Raw genomic sequence first — 24,195 nt, 5'->3', positions numbered from 1 at the left:
ATACTGCTGTTTATGACTGGTCATAAAAATTGCCTGCAAGCCGATTACAACAATGGGCAAATCTTCTGTTCTCAAAACTGAAAGAAATAACATCTGTGTTGCAAATGTTAGTGACCAATCAGCAAGGAAGTATAAAGAAAATTTTTCCACTGAAATTGAAGATCAAGGTAGTCTGTATCCAGTTCTCAAATCTTGTAATACTGAATACTTTGCAAGTTCGTACTGTAGGGTGAAAGTGCTAGTTTCGAAACCGTAGTGCCATGATTTTTTAAAAGTAATAAGCCTACAGATTTAAATTTTAATATGAATAAGAGACAAGGGATTTTGGTGTTAAGAAGTCCCTTATTGAAGGTGTTTGTGACAACAGATAGTGTTTCATCCACCTCCAGCCTACAAAGTGATCTCCAGGATCTACAAAAGGAGGGGAAAACTACCAGCACATAGGAGAAAACTGCATTCACTTGTAAGTACTTATAATAATATAAATTTTTAGTAATCAGAATGGGATATATCAATGAAAATCAGCAAAAATTAATTTAATGATGTTAGCCTGAGGAAACTAGAATATGCTACAAGATTTCATTAGTCCAGTGATTGATAACTGATTTAAATGTAATTTTATATTTGTCGACATGTCACACCGTATACATAAGTGTACTAATACTCTTTATGATTATGCCATAATTAATTATTAATACATTACAAAATAACTAAGGTGTTCCATGAAATTTTCAGGATTTGTGAAGTGTTCCATCGTAAGAAAAATCTGGGAAATGCTGGGTTAGAGGATTGAGCTCAAACCTACTATGAAGGAATGCCGAAAGGTCTTTCAGCTACCCTCATTAAAAGACAGTAAATTGTGAAGTCATCAACATAGAGCATTGCATGTGGTGGGAGGAAGCTCTTCAGTGATTGAGTTAACTTTGACAGCAAAGTTACACTTAACACAGAACCTTGTGGGGGGGGGTGCACTCTCTTGTTGATTATGTGACTGAGATGGCATATAATTCACTCAGACTTGGAAGACTGGGTTAGACAAACTTTATAATAAAAACAGAAAGGTGTCTTCTCAGTCCAAGATTAAAGAGGTGCTTTATTATATTATTCCTCAAGTTTATGTCAGTCTTCCATGTGAAAGAAGACAAACCAAATGTTCTCGCTTTCAGGAAAGCATCTCTTACACATGTTTCTAAATGGATCAAATGATCCAACATTGTCTACATTGTGTGTTGGAAAGAAGTTTGTTGCTTTCTAAGCACCAGAGAAGTGTTGCATTTTTTTACCATTACCATTTTTTTCCAATAACTTGCAAAGACAACTGGTTAGAATAAAGGTCAATTGTTTGCTTGTGTTGGATCCCTTCCTGGTTTTGAGATGGCAATTGACTTACAACAAGAATCTGGAAACTTCCTTCTAATTATTCTGTTGTAAAAGAAGGTGTGATTAAAGATGTTTTATCTTTTAATGGATATCAGCAGTCCCAACTTCACTGGGATGAGAGAGTAACCGTTCTCACTTTAGTTCCTCCTTAACATATGATTATGGCTCTGATCCATTTGTAGAAAAAAAAATGTGATTTCTCATGTTTCTTTCAATATTAAAAATTTGGGAAGTTATGCAAACTGTTGAGATTCTAGTAAAATTTTCTCAAAAAAAAAATTGGTTTTGGGTTCAGCAACAACACATCCGTTATGATCCAAGGTGGTGTGTTCTCTGTCTACCGTTCATTTTCCAGATTTTATCCCATATAGTTTTTGAGTTTGATTAGTGAATTGGATCCAAGATTGCTTTTGACTCTGTTAAACATAATGTGCTTTGGCCTGAATATGTTTGAAAGCAATGAGATTTGATTCAGTATGCTATCTACAAAATATATAGCCCATTCTCTGTCCCATTTTTTATTGGCAGTTTAGCACTCAGGGTGTTCCACCAAGGCTTCAGATACAGTGGAAATAGAGATGTTTCTGGAATTGAGGCTGCTTATTGGGCAGTACAGTCTGTTAAGTCCTTCATTGAAAAGTGCTTGAATCACTGCTTCATCATTAAATATCATAAGGTGGGGAAAAAGTATTCCATTCAGCCTGATGGCTTATCCACATTGAAATTTGTGTATGAGAACATTATGCAAATTAACAGATTATAGCTTCCATATGCTCTCTTTGACATCACAATACAATCCACATTGAAATTTGTGTATGAGAACATTATGCAAATTAACAGAAATTATAGCTTCCATATGTTCTCTTTGACATCACAATACAATCTGTTCTCCTGCCATTTTTCCATTGCAAAATATGAGCAGGTAGGCATATGGAAGATAGTATTGCTTCTGTTATTCAGAAAGGTGAGGTGATTATCATGAAGCATTCACTCAATTATATGAACTTGTCCACTTGTTGGCCCTACCCACAGGCTTGTGCATATTAGTCACTCATAAAAAGTACGTACTCAGGCCCTAATAAAGGTTAGGGCCTGAGTATGTACTTGAATTAAGATTTACCAGTGGGTTCTGAGTTGAATCAAGATTAGTTTGATTCAACTCAGAACCCACTGGTAAATAAATGAAACTTAGTATAATAAGAAATCAAAACAGATATGCTAATCTCTGTTGCTTCCAGAGCATGTTAAGCTTGACATAATGGAATGAAGTACGATAGCTACTCCACCATTAGTAGGGCCATCTCTAGTATTCTCCTTACAAACAGTGAAATTCCTTAAGGTGTGGTCCACACTGAGTTTTAAATGTTTACTGCAAACAGGTTTGTTTCTGCATCATATCAGTATTTTGATAATATGATATCACCAGTATTTTGGTGAAACATAGGACATTTCCACTAAAAATTTTCCTATTTTTGCTTTGCAGACTTCTTCGATTTCCATGCTTAAGGCTTACCTGTGTCAGACTTATTTATTTATCAATTTAGGGAAGTGTGCATGGGCATTGTCCATCTCTTCCTATGCAAAACAAAAAATGTTTTCTACATCTGATGTGTTAGACTAGACTCATTTGTCAAGTTTAGTTTATATTTTTTGGATACAGAAGTATCCATTTTCATTTTGGGGTTTATTTTTCCATGATATCCTTTCTATAATTTTATTGAACAAATGGGTTTTCGGTGAATGGGAGTGAATGATACTTCACAAAGAAGCATTCATGATCCTAAAGGTTTGGTATGGTGGAATAGACATACCAATTTGAGTTGCTATTGGTATTTTCTTAACTGTTAACTTCTGAACATATGGTTTCAGGACTGGTGTGGTGATGGTGGCTAGCTTCCTCTTTGCACCTTCTTTCTGATATGCATGGGAGTAGGTTGGATGATCTCCTTGACAGTTGATACATTTAGCTTTCTTTGCAGAGTATTTTTTTTTCTTTCAAGATTTATTGTCATTCTTTTTGTTACCACATTGGGTACAGGTAGGAAAGCCGTTACAGACAGTTTGCGCATTCCCATGTATCTGATATTTAAAGAATCTCAGGATTATGGATGTACAGTCTAACAGGATAGTTGAGGTATCTTGCTTTTACAAATGTTGGAGGTTTAGATATCAGAAGTAAGGATTATGTTCCTGGTTGAAACAAGGTGACTCTCTATGTATGCACATAGGGATAGGATCATCCCAGGATGTATCATACTTATCACTCCTTGATCTTTCAGCTCTGAACATATTTCCTCATCTGGAACATCAAGGAGTTGAGTGTTTATGGGGTGTTATGGTAATTGGTATTCCACCTATTAATGTTGATTTCAGTAATTTTTGAGTGTTGCTAATACAGTAGAATGTTTCTTGCCTGGGAAATCTTGCAAGTCCTTCTAAACTCATTTGAATAAAGGACATTTTACTTATTGGCTTTCACTTCTTGCATGGATAATGAGAAATACTGGCACATTTATATTGTCTCACATTTTTGTTTTGTCAGCTTTGTGTTTAGGTGTTTTGTAGTGCCATTTGTGCAAGAGGTAATTTTCTGCATTTATCCCTTGTTAACAATTGTTTTGCAATTATTACAAGCTTCAGTGTGGGCTACAATGATGCTAGTTATTGCTACACTAACCATGCGCTGTTAAATTAATATACACAATATCTGCAAAATTTTACATTTCACATTGGAAAATTATATATTTTTTTGACTTTCTCCACTTTAGTGTGCTATTTTTGTTTGAGAAATCACCCTTCATTTGAAATTTTAATAAAGTTAACTGGTTGTATTATCATATTACTGTATAGAAGTTATGTGATGTTCTCACACTGTAGATAGTATTTGTAACTTGGATGCATTTAATGAGTACTCTTGATCAGTGTATAAACCTTAATGAAGAAATGCCTTAAAGGCTTAGAATTGGCAATAAACATTAAAAGAAAAGTTAATATTTATTTTGTACCAAAGCAAGATATATTTTTCTTTGAAACTCAGAGTTATCAAAAGTGAATGGGATCTTAGAATATTTTCACTGACATAAGTAGTCTAGGTTGCTGTTTGGGCTCTGGTAGTTGATGGTTTAAGCAGTTTAAACTATTTGAAGTTTGGATATTTATTTTTCTTCAAATAAGAAATACTATGGCAACTTCTGCTTGAAGGTTTTGTATTCCAGTAAGTGCTCAATCACTTCCAAAACTTGAAAGCCAGCTGCTTATTGTTTGTCAATTGAAGAAGGGGGAGAGGGCTAGTAGAGAATTGTAGAATTATTTATTTTATTTTATTTTTTTGTTGCCCTTAATATTTGAACTTGGAAGAATTTCAATGTGTCCACAGATTTTTCAAATTCATTCATAACTAGTCTGTCCTGAGCAGAAGTATTGTATTTATCATCATCTCTACCTTTTTCTTCAAATATTACCAAAAACATTTCTATAGACAACTTTGTTTCATTTCTTATGCTGCAAATTTGATCAACAAGAAATTGATTTTTCTTTTTTTTTTAGCGACATGAATGATTTTGTTTAACTGACACCTTCAGTGGGGACCATAAGCATGAATAAGTTGCATTGTCCAGTCTCCCATTTGGAAATTTAGCAACATCACAACTACTTGAAACTGCTTCCAATTTATTTGTTATTAACATATTCTTAGATTCTTAGTTCGAGTTTGAGCCTCCATAGCTCAGTTTGTATAGATCAGGCGTGGCCAACTTCATTCTATACGAGGGCCAATATATGATGAGTTGATAGCGTCACGAGCCACACACTTTTAGACAGAACTTAAATAAAAATAAACTATTTTTTCAAGGCAATAGTTATATGTAATGAATTACTATATTTGTTACTACTGACTTGGAGAGCAATATAAAATACTTGATTTATTTTAATATAAGTTGTTAAATTAAATTTAATTACATATTTCTGGTTTTTTTACATGTAACACAACTTGATGAGAACACTGGGTGTTCAGTGCTTCAACAAGTTCATCAAAGTCAGTTTTCAACGATGATGACGATATTCGTAACAAATCCTGAAGGTGGTCATCAGTCATTCGGCTTCTTTGTGACGATTTAACCACCCTCATAGTTGAGAAAGTGCATTCACATATGTGTGTTCTTCCAAACATAGATGCAATTCTCAAGCTGAAATCATTCAGTGCAGGATATTTTTCCCTTGGTACTAGTTTCCAAAAGTCAATGTCTATCTCCACCCTTGACTGGAAAAAGGGGTCACTTTGAAGGTCACACAACTCCAATTGAATAGTGTCATGCTGCTCTGAAATGTTGCATTTCATTGGGTTGTTAAATAATGTCCGTTGTACCCGCATGTCACTGAAGTCAGAAAATTGCTTGCTGAATTGCTCCAAAAGTTGGTGTAACATTGGCACAGAAAACAAAGTCAATGTCATGGCTCTCTTCCATCAACTCCCCGCAGGAAGGGAAATATACCAAGTTTCCTCTGAGTAGGGTGAATTTAAAACCTTCAGTCGACTTATGAACCAATCTAGGTGTCCAACTAAATCTGAGATTGTTTGGTTATGTCCCTGTAACTTCACGTTGAGTTCATTCATGTGGTGTGTGATGTCTGTTAGAAAGGCAAGTAAGCTGTTAAAATGAGGATCATATAGTTTTGTGATTAGTTCTTTGTCTTCTCGTGTTCCTCTAAAAACTTATTTCATTTCTCAAAGCAAAAACTGTTTCAAACAGTTCCCTCTGCTTAGCCAACGTACTTCCGTATACAATGCTAAATCGTCATGTTCTGTCTCCATTTTTGTTAGAAAAGAAAGAAACTTGCGGTTGGTCAAGGCCTGATTTCTGCCCTTAATTAGATTCACACACTTCATTTCAGTTTTCATAACATCCTCAATCTCCAGAAGTTTATCACACAGAGCCTCCTGATGTTTTTTTTTTTTTAATCCCATGGTATTATTACACCAGATCATAGAAGTCAAGTTCATGTATTTTGTACAGCACCTTTTCTGGGTTGTTATAGAGTTCACATTTGGAAATATTCATACAGTTTAGCAAGTGCATTGGTGATGCTTTCTCGATGTTACAGATTTTGCAAGTGGGGAAGACTTTTATGCCATTGTTAAACTTGATTGGTCTTGTGTGGCCGGTCTTGAGGCGAGAGATCATGGTAATGGCACTGCGATTAAACTTGAAGTTGATGGTAGCGCTTGGATTTTCTGCTGAGCACCAGTGGTGAGCCTGAAGAATTGTTCTTTTTCTGTTTTCTTTTTGGGTGGTTTTAAAAAGATCGAAATCTGTGGTATCACTTGTTGTTGCGGCCATTTTTGCTACTTCATCTGCAGTTTCATTTCCCTTTAATCCCACATGGGGGGATCCATTGGAAGATTATTTTGGAATCCTTATGTAGTTTGTTTTTTGCTGTCTCTAAGTATTTCTTGATGGCTAGTGTAGCTAAAGGATGATGTATAATGCAGGGCAATTGATTCCAGCCTTCCTTAGTAAGCCTGTTTGAGTACCATGCATTGTTGGCACCATTTGTCACAATAGCTATGAGATTGTCGATGTCATCAGTACTATTTACAACCTTCATAAATGTCTTGACCTTTGACTGTGTTATGCAATGACTAATGCTAGTAGCTCTTCATTAACAAGTCTTTGGAAACAGATCGAATGAAAATTAGAAGTTGAGCTGAATCTGTAATAACACTTTTTAATTTAATATGTGAGCCTATTTCCTCGACTCTTTTTGTTACAGTTTGTTTTGATAGCGGGACGCTTTCAAACTCACTGGCAATTTTATCTTCCCCAAATGCATGTACCATTTTCACAGAACAGTGTTTTACAAATTCACCATCAGATAATGGTTTTTTTTTTGCTTTTGCTATCTCTGCACTTACAACAAATGATGCCAAGAGTGAGCTTTTTTGTATTGATGTTGGTTTAGTAAAAATAGATTTCTGAGCACTAACCTTTCTCTTCAAATTACGTACAATTTTAGTACATACTTGTCCAATGTATTCTTGGTATTTAGCATGGTGCTGTATGTAGTGGCATTTGAGGTTATATGTTCCTTGTGCACAGACAATACTTGCAAACACACAAGGCACTATGGCTTGTTGTCGTTATTGTTTATAAACATTCATTTTCCCATTTCTCCTGAAATGACCTGTTTTCTTCACACATCTTATGTTTCTTACTCATAGTACACAAAAGCTGAAGTAACTGACCAGAGGACAACATAAACTGCAACGATAATGCTGTTAACTGTGAAACTGATCGCTGTAACCAGAACAGAGCAAGTGACTTTCAATGATGCGTTACTCTGGAACGCATAGAAATCTACCACTCCCACTGCTACAACTTGCACAGAGAAGCAATAGATTTTATAAGTTGAGTAATCTTTTTAAAGCAATTTTGATTCTGTGTTGAGAATATAAATTGTTTCTGTCATCAGAAATAATGAATATAACTAGTATGTCAATCAGAAAATCTGTGGTCAAAACTAATAGCTAAATTGATAATACATATAGAAATGTTAATAAAAGGCGAATGTACTCGTACAGACGCTTGGGTAGCGCTCGTGTCTTTTAAGTAGTGCAACCTAAGGGAAATTTGATGCCACTGATTGTATTCCCTTAAGTTCTTTGGTCCAAATTTGAAAGCTTTCAAAGCTTTTATAAACATTTGGCTTTGAAATAATGTTAAATCTTAAAATAACCACTATTTCTATATAAGAATAAAGAATATTATCACACGAGTAGAATATTTAATATAGTTTTTATCCTGCTGTTGGCCACCTATGGTATAGATGAAGCCCTTTGGTTGGAAAGACATGCGTTTAATTCCTGCTCATGAAGTGAGGAAAGGTAGAGTTTTTTTGTTTTTTTTTTCACCTGGAAACTTGGGTTTTTCATGCCTTAAATCAGGCAAACCAGCTCCATGAACACACAGACACTACACTACAGTCATAAAATACACGCTTAATCCCACATTAGGAGGGGGAAATCCTATATGAAATAAGTTCCAGTTGTATAAACCTTATACTTATTTTGATGAAGACGTAGTTTGTCTTTTTAAGTGTCTTATTAAACTTTTGGTATCATCATGTGTGCAGTATTCATCCATTGTAGAATAGTTTGGTTTAGCCCCAAATTGCCAATCTATCTGCTTAGCATCCAGATAGCTAAAGGAAAGCATGACATTCTAGCACACTACAAATCTTTATAACACAAGATTGATTGTTCATTTTATTACAAATATTCTATGTAAAAGCTTCTTTAAAATTATTGAGAAAAATATATCAGTATGGTCTCAGCACTCTTAAGTAAACTTATGAGGTGTGAACAGTTAAATTCTTCTTGAAATGGCCAAGTAATGTCGCCCATGTGATGATTTGGTTGGAGTCGCATGAGTAATTGTGTTTGTACATCTTTTAGCTAATGCGTGCATAAACCTCAAGTCCGATAGAGCTATTTTCTAGTTAGCTATTGCAAAAACAATAGAGATCTGTGTGTAAACTTTGGCATAGAAAGGTGTGATAGAAATTTGGAGCAGCGCGTTAACATCAAATTTTGTGTGAAAATCGGCAAAACTGCTACTGCCACGTTGGACCTGTTGAAAGTGGCATATGGTATAGATGCTCTGAAAAGATCAAGTGTCTTTGGGTGACACGAGAGATTCAAAGATGGGTGAGAAGATGTGAATGATGACCTCAGAAGTGGGCAGCCAAGAACAAAAATGACAGACTCAAATGTGAATAGGGTGCGAGATTTGGTACGGTCTGACAGATGATTAAGTGTGCGATTAATGGGCAATGAATTGCAAATGAATCAAGAAACAGTGTAATTTTGGGTATGCAAAATATTTCTGCAAAGTTTGAGCCTCGGATCTTGACAGATGAACAGAAGCAGCAGTGGCTTCAAGTTGGACTGACCTTTCTTCAAATAAGCACGTTTCCGAGAGTAATTATGGGTGACAAAACTTGATGCTTCCAAGCGAAAACCCAGAGTTTGCTACGTCTAAAAAAAAAAAAGTATGTTCGCAGTTCAAGACAGTGCTGGTGTGTTTCTTTGATCGGGGGGGGGGATAGTCCACTGAATTCATTGAACATGGACAAACGGTCAACCAACAATGTATTTATAGGCGATGAAAAGATTACGAGATTCTGTTCTGAGAAAAAGACCTGAATTGTGGCCTGAAAAGTGGATTATCCATCACAACAATGTGCCAAACCATAGTGCACTCATTGGGAGTTTCTGGCCAAAAAATCAATTACCAAATTTGGTCATCCTGCTTATTCATCCGACCTAGCTCCCTGTGATTTCTGGCTATTTCCAAACTTAAAGACTGCACTAAAGGGACGAAGATTTTCTGACTGCTGATATAAAGGAACCCAAGAGTGTTCTGGAAAAAGAGTTCTAGGCCTGTTTCCAAAAATTGGAACACTGTCTAATCAGTGTATAAATGCACAAGGGGGACAACTTCGAAGGCGACAGTAGCCACTAATGTATAGTTCCGAAGTTAGGTTTGTTATAGGTGCATTCCAGGAATTCAATTGTCACATCTCATATCCTAGATAGACGTGATTTACAAAGGCAAATGATCTCTCACTTTACCATAGGATTCCATTTAGAATGAAAACATATATTTGGCCATTGAACAGTGGTGGTCATGATTTACCATACTTCTATTTTAAAATTCATCCTTGTGTTATTATCCAAAATGTACAATAATACTGAAATTATGGTAAACACAACGAAAGAATTCTCTTCCTTAGTTATGAAAATTTGAATAATTTATCAGTTTGCTTAAATTATCTTATTTATGATTTAATTTTGCTTAGTTATAACCGCGATTTACATGTTATTAAGATAAACTGCTGCCTATTTCATAGAAAAGTATTATAAGAATAGTGAAATCAATTAAAGTATCAGAATTTGAGAATATTTCCAACTATATCTTGGTATTATATTGAAGTTGTACTATAATTGAAAGAATGATAATTAGGCATACGTTTGCTATTATATTATAGAGGATTATATATAATACTGATTGGAATAGTACGATTAGGAACCATACGAAACTGGAAAATAGAAGAAACTTAGTTATGGTTGTCTAACTGATAGCACAGTTATCCTTATAGCCTTCTAATCAAGATCGCAAGGGATTGCTAGTGCTAAAATAATTGCAGGCTGATCCTCAGACTGAATTTATATATTGTCTGACTACTGTTTTCTGCATACAGTGCTGAAGTATTTTGCAAAATAATTTTAAAATTTAGTCTATAAAATAAATAGGAAATTCTCTGCTATTGTTTTTCTGTGTGTGAATACCTCCATGTTTTGTTCCTAGGCAAGGGTTCTGGTTTCTGTGTCTGGGGGGGGGGGTGCAGAAACCAGAACCTTGACATGCAGTGTGAGTGATACCCATCAAGGGCCTGCCAAACATACCACAGGGATCTATTAGCTTTCCAATCTTCAAGATTATAGTGGTGTCAGGTTGGCTGCCTGTTAATATATGGGACCAAGCCAGGTGGTAACTCATTTTTTTTTTGTAGGCTTCCTGATCAACTGGTGCATAATCCAACTTCACTTCTAGGTCATGTCTGGAGGGAAGATGTGTAATTGTATGCGGGAGACTGTTCAAGATCCATTGTGGTTTGGAGACTGGATGTTCTATATATGGCAACATCTTCAAGAGTCAATTTTTCTCAAACAGTATGTTCCCCCTTTCTCTTTTTCTCTTCTTTTGAAACACAAATTATCAAACTAATTTTCATAAATTTCACCCTTTCATATTGACTTTACCAACACTCATGGCATCAACAGACACTTAAATGATGTGCATCATCTTCAGTCATCCACAGCCCATTTGTAACTGCCACAAGCAAGGTGATTGAGTCTTTGTGTCTGATGTTTCTTGCCAAATGATGTCTAATCAAGAATCTAATTTTTTTCAATTTCCTGTGGCTTTAAGGTTTCCTTGCCACATTTGTATCATTAATCTTCTGCCTCTACTGTTCTCTCCATTCCGAAAATCATTCCGACCTCTTTGACTCTCTACAAAGCTCTTGATTTCATACGGTCATAATTTTCAAAAGTGAAATCATCTTTCTTTGTGATTTCAATGTCCACAATTCTAATTGACTCCCTTTTTTTGAATTTCACTAACCAATCTGGAAGGGGCAGAAATTTCTGCTGTAAGCAGAATTCTTGACAATCATCATAACTTGCCATACACTCTGGATCTCTTAACTAGCTCTCCTTACAGTTGTTCTGTTTGAGTGACTGCTCCTCTTGGTAATTCAGATCACAATTTCATCTCTGGTAGAAAGTCCTTCCTTCAATCATTTACAACTTGTGTACTGTGGCATTACTACAATGCAAAGTGGAATGCAGAATGCCTTGTGTGACTTACTTTGACTATGAGACTACTGTTCTCATTCTTCTGATCCAGATACCTGTTGTGATCCTGTTACAGAAATAATTCATGTTGGAAAGGAAACTTTCATTCCTCACTGTTCAAATATCCTAACTCATATCTAAACCATGGTTCTCCAAGAAATGTTCCAGGAAATTCCAAGAAAAGCAAACAAGTGGATTGAGACCAAAACACTGGCTTCCTACACAGTTGCTTGCCACACTTGTAAAATTTTTATAATTGATATTTTTCAACACTTGTTCTTTATCATCTGTTCACTAAGCTATACTCACCATTCTCCCTACAGCATGGAAGAAAGCCTGTGTACAATAATCAACAGTCAGCTTCTTCAGCACTTAGAGAACTGCCATCTAATTAGCAGCGACCAGTATGATTTCTCTAATCTAGATCAAGTGGAAAATATGGCCTATGTCATGCACCTCTGGAACCCTTCTATGGAAAGGTTTGGAGAAACCTGTGCTGTTACTCTTGACATTTTCAAGGCTTTTGATAGCATGACATTGGGCTGCTTCTCAGCAGGTTACCATCATTTGGATTGCCAGTTTTCTTTCACATCGATCTTTACGTGTAATGGTGGATGGTGTTCTCTCATCAGACTGTCCTGTTAATTCCAGTGTGCCTCTTGGCTCTGCTACTTCACCCATCCTCTTCCTGATATATATAAATGGCCTGTTCTCATTGCCTATGAATCCTATTTGTAGTTTTGTTGATGGTAGCACACTCCACTCATCTTAGTCATGTGATAAGCCTTGCAGTGCTCATACATCTCAAGCTTCAAGATCATTTGTAATAAGTTCTCTGAAGTGATCTCTATAGTATCCTTGATTCAGATGAAAACGATGTATTTAACTTCACTACTTCTAAAATAGTTTTGCTTTTTTTTTTTTTTTTTCACAAAAAAAGACCTGCTCTCTGCTTTTGATAATGCTCTGCTCAACAAGGCCAAATCTCCCTTCTTGGACTGATTTACTCCAAACCTTTCCTGTCACAGTCATAATTTCTATAGCATCATCATCAGCTTCCAAAGAACCTGACATCCTTTTCTCAAGAATTTACTCTGTATAGATCCCAAATCTGACCAACCATGGAACACTGCTCTATATTCCCCTTTTCCTTGACTTAAAATGCCCCCCCCCACACACACACAAACAATTTTTTTGGTTCTGACATCCATACTGGCTACTTCATTTTGAAGGACATTACCTATAAAAAGAGGATATATCCATCAACTTTCTCCTCTCTCTAGTGAATTTCTATATAGACATACACAATAGGAATATAAATATTCCTGTTAATAAGCTTATCTACCTATTTCCTGATGTATACCAAGTTCCATGTGACTGTCATCTTTCTTACTTTGGGCAAACTGGATGCTCTATAGAAGAAAGAATACAAGAACATCAATCTTGTATTCTTCACAACAAATCTGATAAGTTTGGATTGGTGCAACATGGAATCAAGACAAACCACAACAGTCTCTGGTCTGAAATGCACCTTCTGCACAGATGTTGATATAAATTCGAACGCCTCTTTAAAGAGAATGCCGAGGCCTTACTCCACTGCCCTAACTTGAATAAGAATTTCAAAAATATGTGAAGGTTTGATTTGGATAACACAATTTTTTTAAGACCATGTAGATACTACATCTGTCTAATGATATCTTTAGTATGAAATTATAAATTAAGTTTTTTGTATGTCATTGTAAATTTATACATGTAATTTATTCTGCACTCTTATGTTTACCTTTCTTCAGTGAAATGATATCGTGATTAGCGATTTAACATGCAGCTCGTTCTAATTTTGAATGATCAATTGTTTGTATTCTACCTTGTAAAAACCTGTTTTCTGTTAATCCACTGATAATAGTTTATTTTCAGAGTGAAATATCTAGCAGTATATTAAATATACTTGTATTTACGTGTAGATAATTTCATGTCAAGTTTCTATCCAAAGTAGAATCATTGGGGAATGCATGTTTCATTTCATTCTATTAAGCCTCTACCTTATGGAGGCTTAATCGAGTGCTTGCTTCTGACAGCCTAGGATGTAAACTGGGTATAATATTTCAAGATCCTGGTTTACATCCTAGGCTGTCAACAGGTGCCTGCAGAGGGCATTCCACCTAGTTAAGAGTAGTCTTTCTTGCACATGTTTCACCTCCTTTCCCAGTGTTGTCTCACTCCATTAAGCCTCTGATATGACTGGTATTCCTGTATTAAGGATGCACTACCAATTCTGTATGCATTGGCAGTCTATCCTGACTGAGAGTACACACTCCTCCTGGGCCTTATACTTTGATAACTGACAAGTTGACTGCATTGAATTGTTTTGTGAAGTTTCTAAGTGTACAACAAACCGTTTTTCCTCCTTAGGTATATGATAAAACCCCTACAAAGGTTAAGAACTTTGGTATTTGGTTGAGATATAATTCACGCACCGGTACCCACAACATGTATCGTGAATATCGTGATTTGACTGTTTCTTCAGCTGTAACACAATGCTGTAAGTATAATTTTTTGTGTTGCTTATGTTAATGTATATTATACTGACATAATTGAGTTCTAACTATGTCAGTCTTCTGTTATTGGGACTTAACATTTTTTAGAGAATGTTTATAAAGGTATTTCAATGACCAATAAAGAGAACGAATGAAAAGAAAGAAAAATATATTTATTTCAGTAGTCTTTTTGCATTTTATAATGGGACAAGTATTGGACATAGATGTTTATACAGTAAGATATTACAAAGCCATATAGTAAATATCACATGCATTATGTTTAAATTGAGAGGAATAGAAATGGGTAGAAGAATTGAATCTAGAGATAATAGGCTAACATATGAGCAAGTTATGTTACATGTAAGTGTTTGCATAGATCCTTCTGTGAATAGACTGATACTGTGGGCAGAAGAGGGGGTTTGTTGTGTTTTGTAATATTTGGATAAAATAAATGGTAAATGCTGTACATTGACAAAAATGTTGAGGGAGAGGGTGAATGTGGAATTTTGGGGCTAGTAGATAAAGAACTTAAGCTTAGGAGAAAGAAAAACACTTGTGAAGGTTACTGCATTACTTCAGGATTCTTGACATTAGGATAAGGTAATGTTGAGTTTTTGTGTACAGCATTGATCAGATTGCATGTTGACTGCTGTTTACAGGTGCAGACGACTGCATATCAAATTAAATTCTTAGATATTCTGTCTTTTGTGTATATCTAGGAATTGGACTGTATCAGGGTATAGCACATTGAGAATGTGGTTTTTTCCTAGCTGATACAGATATAATTGATTTGGCAAGAATAGGTCATCTACTCTTATTGACCTATTATGGCAGTGGTTTTCAAACTTTTCTAATCTCTATCTACAGTAAGAAACACATTTTTCATCACAACCCAGTACATACAAACATGCTAAACTGAAACAGTTTTCACAAAACAATGTGTTGCCCTTACTACAAATTAAGTTAATATCAGATATGATTATTAAAATCATAATACATTAGTATTTAAACATTAATTAAAATGTTGAAATACTAAGGTGGAAAAAAATTTAATTAAAAATATAAAAACAGAAATCAGGAAATGCAACAGATGTGATTGCCATAAAACATGATTCATTTTTATTCAAGAACAAACAGGTTTTGCTTACTACACCTATTCTTTCGGAAGACAAATGAAAATGTTCCTGTTTAGTGGAAAACATCTTCTCAACATTCCCCACTCCTGATGCTAGAAAAACACGTAGCTTTATTGTATCACTAAATACACAGTGCAGAGACAGAGGATGTACTATATGATAATTAGAACAAATTGAAGACAAGCAGAATTACAATGGCCCTACATAATGTAAAACAACTCACTTCCCACAGACTTCCATATTACATTCAGACAAGCAAAACAAAGAATTACTCTAGTGCCAAAACAATATCTGACTTGGAATTAAATTGTATTTGAGATTTTCTCTATTTAAATGTAACAAAGTTCACCAATACTAATTTTACTAATTAAATTTAAACATTCGACCTGTGTGTGTAACTAAAAATGTGCTTGCTCGATGCAAAATATATCATCAGGCAAGTTTCCACTTGAAGCAAAATGTGAGATGTGACGTATACATAACACATTAATGTCTGGCTATATCATCTGTAAACTACTGATATTTTCTGTTTAGTTTAAAAAAAAAAAAAATACTAGTCACCATCCGCTAACAAGTTGTGATTCAGTTTGAAAAATACTGAATTAGTGATATATTGCAGGATGATAGAACATTGGAGCATGGAGGAATTAAGACAATAAAGGGACTGCATAATGAATATGTGCACATTCAAATCAATTAAATCACCTTTAAATTGAAAGTGACATTACTTCTTAATTATTGCAGTAAGGTATTAAGTAATTTCAATGTCTGTTTTCTGGATAACCTCTCCAAATGTTTAAAAAAAAAACAGGATTCTTTGAATGATCCTGTTCTGCTATTGTTACATAAGAGAATTGAAAGTAGGAGTAATGTTTTCATGCCAATAAGATGCTTAGGATCTTTTTTCCTCAGGACAAACTTAATCAAAAATTGGATATTTTGTTTACCCTTCTCATGCATTTCTGTATTAGATCTTTCTTTATAGGCACTTCACAAAATATATATACGAGATTGTTCTGTCAATCTGCAAATCATGGAATAGTGGAGTTGGTGACCAATTAGTAGTGCTCATGTAACTATCTGTTGGGACAGTGAAAGGCATAAGGGAGAAACTGAATCAATGAGAAAGTGATTTGGGGGCGGGTATCATTGCACACTGCAAATTTCTGGGTGGCAACCAGTAATATCAGAGCACTATTCTTTGTCAACTTTGGGATTAGAATATTACAAGCTGTAAAGGCAAGAGGTTGCATCTTGATTGCGATTGAAGAGAAGTTTTTTAGAGGCTAAGGAGAGTATGGATGTCTGTGTCAGGAAAAGTAGTGCAAGTCAACCTAGTCATTGCTGGATTTCTCTGTCATAGGGAAATTGTAAACAGAATGAATAAATGAAAACAGAAAACATCTACCATGACATGGTGAATGACCAGAGAAAACTGACCTAGTTGAAATGTATAAGGTACACCATAAGATGATGGTAGTTCAGGAAGTAGATTTGTTTTCCAGATTTGATAGGTTTGTGGCACCTAAGCCAATGCCCTATACAATCACTGTCCTTTTCTCATTAACATCAGATGCATTCACAATTTTGCCAGTGACAGTACATTCTATTCCTGTTGTTAATTCACAAATCTTTGTAATAGTTAAATTTTATTTCTATCTCTTCAGTTAATTCAGATTTCCTCCATTATTTGAAAGGGAGAAAAAAGCTTGTTCCATTATACGTTACCGAATGCCTTTTCCAAAAATGTCATCATCATCAAATTCCTGACATGTACCCTCAAGGGGTGTACAGGATATGATAGTATTACATGAAAAATTTGCATCATTACTAACTTCCTATCTACAATTTTCCTCCAAATTAGTCTGTTACTTGTCAAGACTCCAACATTATCAGATCTTATATTTCTATTGTCTAAGGCACTTTGTAATGTATCAATCCACCTATATCTTGGTCTTTCTATGGGTCGTTTTCCTGCCAACCTGGCAGAGAACACTTGCTTTGGTAATCTTTCCTCGCCCATTCTGTTTAAGTGACCATACCACCTGAGATTATCTCTGCTAATGCATTCCTGGATGCTGGCAATGTCAAGTTCTTTCCTAATATCCTCGTTTTTAATATGATATTGCCATTGATGCTACCTGTTCACGCCTCTAATCTTTCTCAGGACTCATATCTTTGGTCAAGTGTTTTACTTCTGACCCAGCTCTCAGATCCGTAAGTTAAAACTGGTTTGAACACTGTCTTGTATACAGCTAATTTAGTGTTCCGACTAATTTCTCTCTTATTCCATATGAATTTATTCAATTGACTTCCTACCATACCAGCTTTGTTGATTCTGTTGTCTATTTCCATATTTCATTTCCCATCTTCACTAAAAATCGTGTCTAAGTAGCTGAAATGTTTTACTTGTTCCACATGTTCCCCATTCAAAACACAGTTGACATTTTCAACGATTCTACCTATTTTCATTGTCTTTGTCTTTTTATTGCTGACCGTCATACCATAGCTATTACAACAGTTATTCAATTTAGTCAGGGAATCTTGTAGCGGATTTATTTAGCAGTATAACATCATTACCCGTAAAGCAAACAGCTGACATTAACATCTCCAATTCTGACATCATGTTTAATACCACTTTCTTTCATAATGTGATCCATATAGATAATGAATAACAGAGGGGATAATGTACATCCTCGGTCACACCAGGTTTAACATTAAACCATCTTCCTGTACTTCCTTCAATTCTAACTGCTGACTTACAACTCAAATAAAGACGAAGTATTGCTTGATATAATGGCCCATTGACATCATAAAATGATGGTACAACATGACAAAATTCCAAATTTATAAAGATGGTATATGTTGCTGTCATCATAAAATATCACTGGACTCATTTAATTTAAATGTCTTTATTTGTAAAATTTTCAGTTGTTTTCATTCCCAGTGTTCATATAGTTATTACAGTTAGGAAAACACAAAGAACAATAATTCAATTGAAGGCACTATGTGCAATATTGGCTGCAAGAGAATAGCTCCATCTGCATTTATAGATATCCAAAATAAATTACAATAAAATAATTATGTTAATAAATTATTTTTAAATATAAACAAAATTAATTACAAATTAAGGAACACATGAATGGTGAATATTAGTATAACTACTCGAAAGTGTGAATGTGTGCTTCACAGCTTGGCTGTTAAATTATTTCAGGAATTAAAACGCATACTGGAATATTAATTAAAAAAAAACTTTAATATTTACTTGGAAATGTCACATCGCCATCTTCATGGGAACATCAAACTATGACATAAAACACGTGCACAAGTTTCTTTTAATTAATATTCCGGTATATGTTGTAAATTCCTGAAATAATCATGTCTTACTGACATATAAGCCTATCTACAAGCCTCATAGCTGTCTTTGTACAGTCTTTCTAGAATAACTTGAACTGGTTTTGTTCCACTGAATCCTGTGCTTTGTAGTTAGTGCATGACCTGCTAAACTTGATCTGTTGGGTTCTTTGAGTGAAATGTATTCCTGATGTTCTTCAAGATGAATTTGTGCAGAACAGCCACTCTGTCACAATGTCTAATGTTCACATTGAAGAGACTGGTCATTCTGCACAAATTCGTCTTGAATATCAGGAATACTTTCCATGCACTGGGTTCATAGAGGTTGTAAAGATCATATTTTCATATGATCTTTCCAACAAATAGAATAAAATTAAGTACTCTAAAAGAAACTGGGCAGTCCTACAATCTGTATGGATTATGCTTGTTAAAAATTTTGGAGTTAATAACATTTCATTTTAATTGTTTTTTTAAGAGTTTTCATAAAAGTAATTTAATTGTAAAAACATTTCAGTTTGAAAATGAACTTTAATTAAATATGTCAGATATTTAATTAAAGTTTATTTTCAGCTATTTAAGGAGTGATAGAAAGTGTACTGGTGTTATGAAGTTAAAAGTATGTCGATTAATTTTGTTAAAAGTATGTCGATTAATTTTGTTAAAATATTTTAAAAACGTGTATTTTGAAGTATACGATTCCCTTTTCTTATTTAGACCGAGATATGGGAGCTAGACATCGTGCTCGTGCTGATTCCATCCAGATAATGAGGGTAGAAGAGATTCCAGCATCAAAATGCAGGCGGCCTCACATAAAACAATTTCACGTGAGTTCCAATATAATATTTTGTTTTTTTTTTAGTTTATCAAAACATGCATAGCTTGTGTTTACAACTTAGGTAATCATATAAATACATCTACCTTATCCTATCTCCCATTAATATCATGCCCACTGCATAGTCATCACTTCTGTTTTCTTTCATTTCCTGTGTTCTAGATGGCTTGCTTTCTTTTCCATCAGATGTAGAATTTTGTCACCCTTATGACTGTTCAGTTGAAAACGTGTCCTCACATAACTTAGGTCTTTAAATTAAGCATGCTTTTGAATGTGCTAGGAAAGCATACAGGAAGAATTTATGTATGCTCTAAACATTTTTCCGAATTTTCTCAATTAATACAAATTATAACAATTTTATCAGGGCTGTTCAAACGGAGGCTAGTTAGTCTCATACAAGGTGGCAGGGTTTTTCATCCCACAAAAATAGTCATAACACATCTAATTTTCAAACATAACTGGTAATGCAAGTAAGATGGTTAAACGCCATCATAAGCAGTATATTCAGGTCTCAAAGATGCCAAGTTACTGGCCATGAGAGACTATTAAACTTGATGTTTAAAAAAAAAAAAAAACTTTTTAAAGAACTTTCTTAAAAGCCTTATTGCTCAGCTTGCTAATGTTCTATTGACTGGTGTAATGTATTGATCTATTGCTGTTTAGGATTTCATAGACATGTACCTGATTTTAACTAATTTTATGTCAGTTGTGTGTATGGTGTTTTCCTGCCTTTTTGTGTAAAATAAGCATGCCAATATCCCTTTTAAATGTGCATTTGTTCATTTATGTATTGACATTGGACATTTTACAGGTGTGCAGTTCAGAATTATTTTTTTAAAAAAAGGCTGGTATATATGAATGCATCTTAAGTGAAATTGTAAGGTGTATGACTAATTACCGTGGAATCCTTTGCTATATATTCTGTGCCCGTTTCAATTGGAACTGACAGTAAACAAATATTCATGAAAAGTTGAGCAAAAAGAAATATTTTATGTGAGTGGGTGAGGGAAAAGATTCAAATTTCTGAACTGCTAGCCTGCTTTATATATTCATAAAAGCTACCAGTGTTATTTTTGGAGTTGTAGATACTTATTTATTTTTCCATGTAAAATTATTTAAGAAACTGGCACAAAAAAAAAAAAAAAAAAAAAAAAATAGCCAGTTTCTTACACGTATCACTTTTATAAATTTTTTGTGCTGTTTTGTGTACTTAATAATTATTAAAATAATACAACAATGTAATGTGTTAATATATATATCTTCACTTGAGTATATTGTACTGATTATCAGTAATATTCCATGCTTAACTGTAGATAGAATGTGGTGAAAATGTACGAAACAGTTTATGCTCATTTTGAAAATTTTCAAAATGCTTAATGTTACCAATAAGGATTCTTGGCTGCTGGCCAGCATTTTCTGTCTCATACAGGCTTAAGATGGTGAGTCCTGTTGTGATGGGTTAAATTGCTTCCATTGTATTGATTCTAGAGTACAGTTCTTGCTAATCAGTTATCAGCTTGTGTTATCACATTCAGCTCTCACTATAGGCAGTCTTCCAAAAATTTAATTTCTAAAACATTGTCTAGTAAACTTTCTTTTCAACAAACAATTTCTTTCCCCTATTAGTTTGATGTGGTATGTGTTGATCATTACATACTATATATAGTTAACAAATCGTTTTTGTGTATAGTGCTGACATAAAGCCTGTTCTTGTACTGTTCTAGTTCATTATTATACTTTTAACATCGAATTATTGCAGTCATGTTTTTGTGAGATACCAATATCGAAGCCTCATAATTTTGCACTATCCCTTTGCATTCTTACCTGTGTTGTATGCAAGAAGAAAGTGCAAATATTAATGTGCTCTGTCGCTTTTCTTCAGCATTTTGCTGTTGGGAATGAACATAGATCACTATATCACAATTGAATGAAATCATTTAGTATCTAGTTATTTGAAGGCAGAACTTCCTTCAGCAACAAACTATTAGTTCGCTATGGTATGAGTTTATTGTAACATACCATATATAGTTACTTTTTTTTTGTGTGTGTGTAGTGCTGACATAAAAAGTCTAGTTCATTATTATACTTTTAACACCATATTATTTCAGTCGTGTTTTTGTGATATACCAATATTGAAACCTCATAATTTTGCACTATCCCTTTGCATTCTTATCTGTGTATGCATGCAAGAAGAAAGTGCAAATATTAATGTGTTCTGTCGCTTTTCTTCAGTATTTTGCTGTTGGGAATGAACATAGATCACTATACTTCAATTGAATGAAATCATTTAGTATCTAGTTATATCTGAAGGCAGAACTTCCTTCAGCAACAGACTCTTTTTTCCCCTATTGGTTCGCTGTGGTATGAGTTTATTATAACATACCATATATAATTAATTTTTATGTGTTGTGCTGGCATAAAAAGTCTAGTTCTAGTTCATTATTATTCTTTTAACACCATATTATTTCAGTCATGTTTTTGTGATATACCAATATTGAAACCTCATAATTTTGCATTCTTATCTGTGTATGCATGCAAGAGGAAAGTGCAAATATTAATGTGCTCTGTCGCTTTTCTTCAGCATTTTGCTGTTGGGAATGAACATAGATCACTATACTTCAATTGAATGAACTCATTTAGTATCTAGTTATATCTGAAGGCAGAACTTTCTTCAGCAACAGACTCCTCTTTCCCCTATTGGTTCGCTGTGGTATGAGTTTATTATAACATACCATATATAATTAATTTTTATGTGTTGTGCTGACATAAAAAGTCTAGTTCTAGTTCATTATTATTCTTTTAACACCATATTATTTCAGTCATGTTTTTGTGATATACCAATATTGAAACCTCATAATTTTGCACTATCCCTTTGCATTCTTATCTGTGTATGCATGCAAGAAGAAAGTGCAAATATTAATGTGCTCTGTCGCTTTTCTTCAGCATTTTGCTGTTGGGAATGAACATAGATCACTATACTTCAATTGAATGAAATCATTTAGTATCTAGTTATATCTGAAGGCAGAACTTTCTTCAGCAACAGACTCCTCTTTCCCCTATTGGTTCGCTGTGGTATTAGTTTATTATAGCATACCATATATAATTAATTTTTTTATGTGTTGTGCTGACATAAAAAGTCTAGTTCTAGTTCATTATTATTCTTTTAACACCATATTATTTCAGTCATGTTTTTGTGATATACCAATATTGAAACTTCATAATTTTGCACTATCCTTTGCATTCTTATCTGTGTATGCATGCAAGAAGAAAGTGCAAATATTAATGTGCTCTGTCGCTTTTCTTCAGCGTTTTACTGTTGGGAATGAACATAGATCACTATACTTCAATTGAATGAAATCATTTAGTACAGTTATACCTGAAGGGGAGTAGGTGTAGCTTTTAATAATCAGTGGGCAGCCAGACCTTACATTTACCCTTACATTATACCAGTTTTGTATTAATAATCTTTTCTTTTCTTTTTTTTTTTTTTTTTTTTTTTTTCCAGGATAGCAAGATTAAGTTTCCACTCCCAACTCGTATTAATCGCAAGTTTCACAAGCCACGTTTCACTACAGTTAGACCAAGTGCGAAGTTCTAAACTGATTTTCCATTTGTGTGCAGGAGACTTGTATATCTTAATAAAGGAAATAAATTGGTTCTTATAACTGCTACATATAGTTTTCAGTCATCATCATCAAATTCCTGCCATATACCCTCTCGGGGGTGTACAGGATATTTAATATATTCACACTTCATTAAAAGTGTGTGTTTATCCAGACAATTGCTATTATTCACTTTAAATGCAAGCTACCTTTATTTAGAAATCTTGTCTGAATGGATGTGTGCTTTACATTATTGGATACTAAGACAACTAACATGAATTCATTAGCTTCTATATACAAGTAGCTAGTTGTCAAGAAACTTCTTGTGCAAACTGGTTGCTTTTTTTTATATATATAGATTTCATACATGAGAGATCAGGAACCATAAGTGCCATGTATTGGATCCAAATTATGACTCAAATAGTTTTTTAATAGTTGCAGGTTGTTTGGATGGTAGGCTGTTCTAGAGGACAGAGGTTGACATAATAAATGAAGAATAGAAACATGTTTGCAGTTGCACAATTGGGATGCTAGGCAGCTGCTGCTTTTTATTAACTGGTGCAACAGAAAGTGGAGGAATGATGGTTGCCGATTGTCAGAGCAATAACATGGAAGTACTTGTAGAATGGACAATGCTGAAGCACTGCACATGTAAGATAGAGGTTGAAGTGAATCTGTAAGGTGGGTATCATCTATGAGCCTAATTTCTTGCCTCTGGATGGGGTCAAGGATTTTAAGGGAAGTTTTATGTGCATCATCCCAAATGCGAGCAGTAAGCGGTAGAGTTGAAATTTTTATAGTTGTGTGTAAAATAGGCTCTTCAATATAAGAGTGCCAAATTTCTTGGATGCTGAGGAGGCTATTGATATGTATTTATGGGGAAAGACGAGGTAAACTTTAGTCCAAACAAGATCTGATCTTGTCTTCTAGTGATTTTTGT

At 34.4% G+C, this 24,195-nt stretch overlaps 1 protein-coding gene across 1 annotated transcript in view; it reads left to right on the top strand.

The window, feature by feature from the left end:
• Window positions 1-23,324, top strand: part of RpL18A (ribosomal protein L18A) — a 48,584-nt gene extending 25,260 nt beyond the window's left edge. Inside the window, exons 3-5 of the mRNA XM_090415745.1 lie at window positions 14,207-14,336; window positions 19,536-19,645; window positions 23,159-23,324. Coding sequence (XP_090271871.1) covers window positions 14,207-14,336; window positions 19,536-19,645; window positions 23,159-23,251 — 333 coding nt within the window. The 3' untranslated portion in view covers window positions 23,252-23,324. The remainder of the gene's footprint in view (window positions 1-14,206; window positions 14,337-19,535; window positions 19,646-23,158) is intronic.
• The last annotated feature ends 871 nt before the right edge of the window (window positions 23,325-24,195 follow it).

This window comes from Typopeltis vanoorti, chromosome 3 (assembly GCF_054136105.1).
Source record: "Typopeltis vanoorti isolate ZY-2024b chromosome 3, IOZ_Tvanoo_1.0, whole genome shotgun sequence".
Lineage (NCBI taxonomy): Eukaryota > Metazoa > Arthropoda > Arachnida > Uropygi > Thelyphonidae > Typopeltis > Typopeltis vanoorti.
Note: the sequence above shows the minus strand (reverse complement) of the source record. Positions and strands in the feature narration are given on the sequence as shown.